The 8,158-nt window shown below is 30.9% G+C and overlaps 1 protein-coding gene across 1 annotated transcript in view; it reads right to left on the reverse strand.

Annotated features, from left to right (window-relative positions):
• The window catches only part of LOC117180040, a 20,479-nt gene extending 12,972 nt beyond the window's left edge, over positions 1-7,507 (reverse strand). The window contains exons 1-2 of the mRNA XM_033372337.1: positions 7,461-7,507; positions 6,958-7,059 (exon numbers count right to left, since the gene is read on the reverse strand). Of these exons, the coding sequence (XP_033228228.1) occupies positions 6,958-7,059; positions 7,461-7,491 (133 nt within the window). The 5' untranslated portion in view covers positions 7,492-7,507. The remainder of the gene's footprint in view (positions 1-6,957; positions 7,060-7,460) is intronic.
• Between the last annotated feature and the right edge of the window lie 651 nt (positions 7,508-8,158).

The raw sequence follows: 8,158 nt of genomic DNA on the forward strand, positions 1-8,158 counted from the left end.
AGAGGGAGCTCTTCTTAATATTTTGAAACCAAAATCATGTCGATACACCTTACCGACTGCGAGTAAAGCCACCCACGCTTTAACTTGACAGACTGTATATAAGTAAAATTATATTAGAACTATATTGCAATACCCAGATTGTCAAAAAACTTTCACCATAACCACTGACGCATCAGGATATACAGTCGGAGCTATGTTAAGCTAAGAAAAAGACAATATACATCTTCCCATAACTTATTATTACCACTAAAAAAGACTGCCTCGCAGTTTTATATGAAGTTCAACAATACTGATCCTATATTTATGGAAAAGAATTTATATTGGGTAGCGATCATGAGCCCTTAAAATGGATAAACTTGGTAAAGGATCCAGGACTGAGCCAGATTATGTTGCGATTGCAGTTAAGGGATTATGAATACGAATTCCAATATAAGCCCGGGAAATTAAATCCGATCTAGTAGGATTTCATACAAGAATACATCTCTTTATCGTAGAATGTTCGCCTTATTCAAATATTATCAATTGAAAAAAACTCAAAACATTATTTTTCACCAGAACCTTCTGTGTGGAAATTAATTCTTACATCGAAAAATTACCGATGCTATTTTTTAAAAAGTTTTTTACCTAACTATTTTTCGAAAAACAGTAAATAAAGTTAGCGAAATTTGCTAAATTAAAAGGAATTGAAAAGTATTCTATTCCTTGCAAGCCTTCTTACCGGAAATGTAGAAAAATGTTTATAAAACACATTCTTACTTTCGGGTTTTCCATTTTGCCCTAAAAAAATGAGAGCAAAAACAAATTTTCTTCTACAAATGTTAATTTTCTATTAAAAAAATATGTATTTAACTGTTTTTTTTTCATTTTAATTTCGACACACAACATTCGCGAGGTATAAAAAAAAAGTTAAAAATTATTGTTTCACACCAAAAAAGTATTCAATCCGACGAAACGTGCCCCTACAATCATGTCAATCCACTTATACTGTCCATTTTGAAGTAAAATTAATAAAATGTGAGATTTTGAAATTGAATTAATAAAATGTGGTATTATTAAAGGTATTGTCTAGAGGAAGAAAGGAAGAAGAACGAAAATCAAAATTCCTATGTGCGCACGTGGATAAATTCTGACCAAATATGCCCCTCAAATGCAACGAGACGGTTTCACACTAATTTTTTTCAGAGGCGCGATTGGTCGGATTTGACACTTTCGACACTTTCTTAGTAATGAAACAATAAACATTTGTAGAAAAAATGTGTTTTTGCTCACATTTTTCAGAACAAAATTCGAATTAATCCCTTTTAATTAATACCTCTTAATTACAAATCCAACTATTTTGTACAAATTCTTTTTAATTAGACAGATAGTTTCATATATTGAAATAAAAATTCGCTTTTTATTTTTGAAATTTTATTACTGAATTCTGGCTTAAGAAGTAATCTCTTTTGGTGAATAATCCACCTATTTCGTGAAACACGGGGTTTCTATTTTTGAGTTCCATCTTTTGAATTAAATAATGACTTTTGTTTCCGGCGTGAAAGTGTTTGATAGCAGTGAATGTGTGTTGCTGAACTGGGTAAATTGCAGTGAGATTTGAGGTGTGTTAATGGGCAGAGTATTAAGGAAGTGTATGTCAAGCCGTTTTACTTTTAAATAGGATCCATGATGAAGAACAGAAAAGAAATGCAACTCGTCTATTCATACATTTTTTGAAAGCATTCTTTTTATGTCTTGACATAAAAAAAATGAATTAAAATTAAGGTTAATGAGCAGATAAATTGTGAATGCATGGAGAGGATAGGAGAATCATGGTCATTATTATTATGTCTAAACATAAATTTACTTCATTTATTTTATGCTTTAAGTGCTTTAACATAATAATATTTCTTTTCGTATAACAAGTGCTCAAATTGTTATCATCTAATTTCGATACAATTACTGTCATGCTTTACGAAAATCTAAAAGAATTCAGCTTATTTTCTTTACGGAACATTAATATGATGTCTAGCAGTTAACAATTATTTACATACCTGGGTATAATTTTAAATCGCTTGATTATTGTTATGTTGGAATGTTAAAAAGAATTAGTTAATTTTCCAATATTTAATATGACACCACTTTTTTTTATGCTTTCTAATTTTAATACACATTTATTTCCCGCATGCTAAAGCGTAATTTTAATTCTTTATATATTATTAGCACTCTAGTTCATTTTTATTATGCTTAACTTTTTTTGACCTCTTTGCATTTCCATTATGTTAAAGCATAATTTCAATCCGTTTCATTTTTATTATGCTTTAACCTATTTTGAACTCGTTGCATTTCCATTATGTTAAATCATAATTTTAATTATTTTCATTTTTATTATGCTTTAGCCTATTTTGACCTCTTTGCATTTCCATTATGTTAAAGTCCATTATGTTAAAAGTCCGAGTACGGGGTAGTAGGACCCCAAGGGGCGTACAAGGTGCGTGCGCATCTACTCCACGTGGACTTACAGATTCTCGTAAGCTGGGGGTCCTCGCAACGCAGTCCCAAATACTTAGGCCTGAGGCGAAACGCGAAGCTTTTATTTTCACACTTTCTCTCGAAGATTCTCTTTTATAATATAAAACTTAACTAGAGAGGAAAAAAATATAATAAAAAAATTGGTCAAATTGAGGATAAAAATCTGCCTTAATTCCCAGTCGCACACAATTCTTAAAATATAATTTTATAAACTCTCTCGGATCACGCACGCATGATTGAAAATTTGCCCGGGTTATTTTGCTTGCTTAGATCTCCAGCAGGAGCGGTAAATGCCATATGTTACATTAGAGGACCGTCATTTCAGACTTCCAATGCAGTTTCCTGACCCTGGAATGTCCTCCCACCATTAGGTATTTTCACGTGGAGATGTCCCTGGGCAAGATTTGGCAGTATGGCGGCATAAATCATAAAAGTTATGAATATTTGAAGGTCGGCACTCCAAAAGGTGCTAAGGGATATTTGAAAGAAAATCGATTTGTAGGCCCAAAAATCAGATAAAAAGCAATTACGCATCCTGTTAAAAGAATTTGCTCGAAAGCGAATTTTTTATTATAGTAATAAAAAGTTGGTATGCCGCAACATGTCAACGGACATGCGCTTAGCAGCGTATTCTTTCAATGTTTGTAATTTACTGACCTTTTACCAGTAATTTTTCTTTTCTTAAGCTATTATTAATAATTAAAATAAAATAATAAAATTTTTAACATAAAATACTAGTACCGTCCTAACCTACAACTTGAAAACTTCAAATTGTTTTTTTTTTCATTACAAAATTTTTGTGATGTAACTAGTTTGTTTTTTATTCACCAATAAAATGTAAAATAGTCTAATGCACCTTGCACCGTCACACACAAATTTAATTTCCTCCGAACTGAATGACTCTTTTGGGTAAAAAATGGTTAATTCTCATCCAGCATCCCCATACCTCAACGGTATATTTTTATTTTCGTGAAAAATCAGCTATTCTACTTTTAATCGCTATGTCAGACCGATTTTCTTGGAACTGCGGTTAATGTTTTTACATTCAAAATTTATTTAATCATATTCACAAGCTCAATATCTCGGTAGCATGTTTTTCTTTTTTTAAACTCAAAATTGAATTTCTTATCTCAATCCGCATTCGTGCCCGCTTCAATTTTAGGATAGTGTCAGTTTCAGATTGTTAACTTCCACATCTACATTCTCTAAACTGGCTAACTTTTTCTGATCAAACTTTTTTGAACTCAAGTGAGCAATACTTTAACTCGCGAGTGCACTTTTGTTTTCTCTTGACGTTGTGACTGTAATGTTACAAAATGTTTATTCGCTCTCCTGTAAAGTTACCAAAATATTCCTTAACACCTTTTGGACAGCATACTTTCAATTTCAAGTTCAGAGTGTCAACTTAACACTAGAAATAGGGTTGTTTCCAAGGTCGGATATTATTTTCCAATAAATGGATCTTATAGTATATAAAAATCTAATTATAAAAACGCCCATAAAATATGTTATAAATATTTTTTACTATTTTTGATTTAATGTTGAAATATGAATTTTCTATCACGATGTCGATTGGAGGGCCCCTTTGACGTCAAAGGGGTCAGATTTTCCACCAATCACAGCTCACATATCAGTGATTCTCAAATATCTTTTTATGTGCCGATATTTTCTTTTGGTTATATGCACATCGAAAATAGAAGTCGCAAAATATTGTTTAAAAACATTATAAACATTATAAAAGCATTTAAAACAATTACTTTCATAAACAGAATTCATTGAAAAAGTATTTAAATGTAGTCATGTGTACTGAACAATTCGTAAATATGTACGATTTTAAAATGTGTTAATAATTGCACTTATTGTTTTTCTGCAACATACTACGGACTCTTAAACCAAATATTACAACAGGAGAACTTTTTTTCTCACATAAACTTTAACAAATAAAGCTATTAAATCAAAATAGTGAGAATTGACAGAAGACTGTGACCTAACCTCTTTATCATTAGTTTCACATCGTCACATAGATAGATAATAATAAGAGCCTCTGAGTCACGTGACACCCACGCGCAACAATTTGAATAAGTGTTTTACGCCTTCAATTTTTAACAATTTTTTTCTCCTGAACGACACAAAAGAAAAAAAATTATAACGCACCTTCGATTCAGATTAAAATTATGTATTAAAAAATTATTTTATATAAAAACGCGAAACAACCCTATTGAGATACTTAAGAATAGTCTGATGCTAAAAATCAAGCTAACATTTTTAAATTCAAGCATATACAAGATTCCTTGATTGAATCGAATTAACTGACCCATATTACCAATACACTTTCTTCAATAGTAAGAGAGTTACAACATATATAATATTTAAAAAATGGGGTGTCTATAGTAAAACTCTTTTCAATAACAAAACACTTTCCGGTATAATTGTTGTCATTTAAACAACTGTCAGAGATTTTTACATCCGTTGAAAAAAATGCTTTAAGGGGTGAATTTGTTAAGTAAATAGTGTTAAAAAACAAAAAAAAACGACTTTATGGGGACTCCTTGGAAGCACTGACAACAAATTATCTTGAAAGAAAATCCTTACAAAAGTTGCTATTGAAATAAATTCGAAATTTCGTGCAACTTCAAATCACAGAATTGGTCGCTGTTGAAATATGTTACTTAACAGATGTACATGTTTTGAGACCGTCTGAACCCGTGAAACAGCTTTTAACTAAGGTCTCCGTCTGTATGACTGGCTGATATTATGTATGTATCATGATGTATTACGTATGTATGTATATCCCTACGAGTTTTTGCAAATGAAACAATCTACACAGAAAACCAACACACAAAAGTTATTTGCCAAGAAAATCGTGAAAAATAACATTAAAAACAAAAAATTGAATTTTTGTAAAAAGTACGCAACGCTCATAAGTTTGAGGGCGCCTAGCGCGCGCATCTGTAAGATTTCGCGCTTTGCTCTCGCATATTTATGCTTTACACTTTTATTAAATGTGTATAGTTTAAGATTAGGTTACTCAAAGCCTTTCAGGCTTTGCGGTACATATTAATATTGTAACACTCGCACTGCGCGTTCGATGTTTGACAAAAATTTGTGAAGCTATATTTTCTGAATTACCTGACAATAAAATACTGCAATCATTTTTTCAGACATTCTTCCCCATCTCGCGTTGTTATGCTACAAATAGGATTTTTGTTCTCATTTTCATGGATAAAAAATCTGAAATTCCTCCAAAAACTTTTCCGCATATTTTTTGTCGTTCATTGGCTCAAAATTTGAATTTTCAATTTTCTACATAGTACTTTTGATAAATGAAACCAAAATAACGAGACCTATTAAAACATTGTTGAAAGAAATTTTTTAGGACTTTTCAAAAGCTCCATAATTTCTTTTTAAGACTTTTTTCGGGTTCTGCATCGTTTGATTCGAAATTCGAATGTTCTAGTGAAAAAGTGATTCATAAAAAGTTTGTAGATGTGTTTGAGGAGCATAATTTTGGTTTTTAACTTACGTCGTTTTTTCAGAAATTTAATTGTTCTCATTTTCCATGTTATTTTTCACGAATAAAATAAAAGCTCCGCGTCCAATTAAGAAGTGATTACTAAAAAATTTGTAGACATTTTTTGGTATCACAATTGTTGTTCATTCATCTTTTTTTTATCTTTCATAGTTTGACTACAAAATTGAATTTTTTATTATTTTGTCTGCGCTCAAAATTTGAATATCTGATTTTTCAAGATAATCCAAGAAGTTATTATAATAATCTTGTTAGGCTTATAAAAATCAACGTTTTTCTTCTACCGACTTTTTTTAAAGCGAGCGTTTTTTGACTTAAAGCTTTGATTTGTGATTAAGTTTTTTAATTTTAAAGATTCTGTAACTCTGAACTCTTCGCTAAATCTGAATGATTAAAATTTAACTAATTAGCAGTCAAATTTGACTATTTGTAGAAGCGAGAATTCAGTAATTGATAATTGGTTAAAAATAACTAATTGAATTGGTTACTTTCGTCTAACCAATTGAATTAGTCAAACGCTAGACGTGGCGCGACACTGGTCGCCATAGCGGACGGTGACGAAACTAATAAGTCGTTAATAAAAAATCTATCAATTGGCTAGACAAAATTTAATTATTGATTAGTCAAAAATCGAACGCTTTCAAAGAGACGCAAATGTTCGTAACGCAAATTTTTATTTCCAAGCCATCACTTGAAATCGTTTTTTAAATTGCACGATGAGATTTATTTGTAATGCCTGGCCCTTATCACAGCAAAAAAAAAGAACTACTAATTAAATAACAAAAATGCAAACTAGACACCCTTTTTCAAACGTAAATATTCTCTATTTTTCCTAAAATGAAGCAGGTGAATAACTGCAATCCCTGTTGCAATATAAAAAACTGAAGCGAGTTTCTCATATACATTTATTATAAACTCACTATTTCTCCGTTTTGATCGAAAAGTCCGGGGTACTTCTCGTGAACTTCCGTGATAGCCAGTATCTTCTTTTAAAATCCAGTCTCTCGCGCATTCTTGAAAGTCTGTTTGAGTAACAAAATAATCTTCTATTTTTTTGCGTCAACTACTTGACAGTGGTTATGCTGAGAAATTCACTAATTAATTGGTCGGTTCTTAGAAATGACTAATAAAAATTTGACATTTTTTGACTAATTCAATTGGCAAGGTACAAAAAGTGTCCCGTTGACTAATTTATTTGGCAAAACCTTAAAAGTAACTAATTTTTCAATCAAAATTGAGTTTACTGATCGAATTAGTTAAATTTTACCTGATTTAGATTTAGCGAGTGCATTATATTGCATCCTTCACGTGATATTTAAGATAAAGTATGAATTTTGTATAAGTATTACTGAGTACTATTTTATAAATTTATCCTGATTTTAAAGTTCTGCTCAAGAAACTAATTTTGAACTCTCGTAATTACCGGCTTGTAAAAGTAGAACATTCACCTCCATTGCTATCGCCTTTGCTGCCCCTGCAAGATATCAGATTAGATTAGACGTGTCAAAATGCTAAAATTTAGTATCTTCATTTTAACTGCGAAACAAATCTAAAATCAGCATGCATTGAAATGACATGATTTCTTCCTCATCGTAAGTACACATTTTGCAAAAATATTTAAGCAACAAGAAAGTTGGTGTTTTTGGAAAAATTGACTGAATATTTTCAGAAAAACTGGCGCAGTTTCGTTGATTTAATTTTTCGGAATTTTCTAGTGTATTTGAAAAAAGGGCCAATCGAGTCAGCCTTTAATACACTTCTTAAGCTACCCAAAATGAAGGTTAAGTTCGTTATGCAGATATTTCCAACCAAAAATTAAAAAATTTAGAGCATTTTGAAAATTAAAAAGTGTTTGTCAGTTTCAGAAACTTTTGTCCAATTTTCTGGTACACGATAAAAAGACTTGCCCAAGTATTATTTACATTTGCAAAAGTGTCCATTGAAAATTTTTTCTTTAATTCTATTACCCACTATTGCCATACTACAAGAAAGTAACAAAAAAAGTATTTAACAAATAAATAATAACAGATTGTCAGTATTTTTTCTATAAATGTACATGGTCCTGTTTAAAATGAATACATATGTTACATTTAAAAAAATGTATCTGTCTAGGGTCACAAA

The sequence above is a fragment of the Belonocnema kinseyi genome, chromosome 9, assembly GCF_010883055.1.
Source record: "Belonocnema kinseyi isolate 2016_QV_RU_SX_M_011 chromosome 9, B_treatae_v1, whole genome shotgun sequence".
Taxonomy (NCBI): domain Eukaryota; kingdom Metazoa; phylum Arthropoda; class Insecta; order Hymenoptera; family Cynipidae; genus Belonocnema; species Belonocnema kinseyi.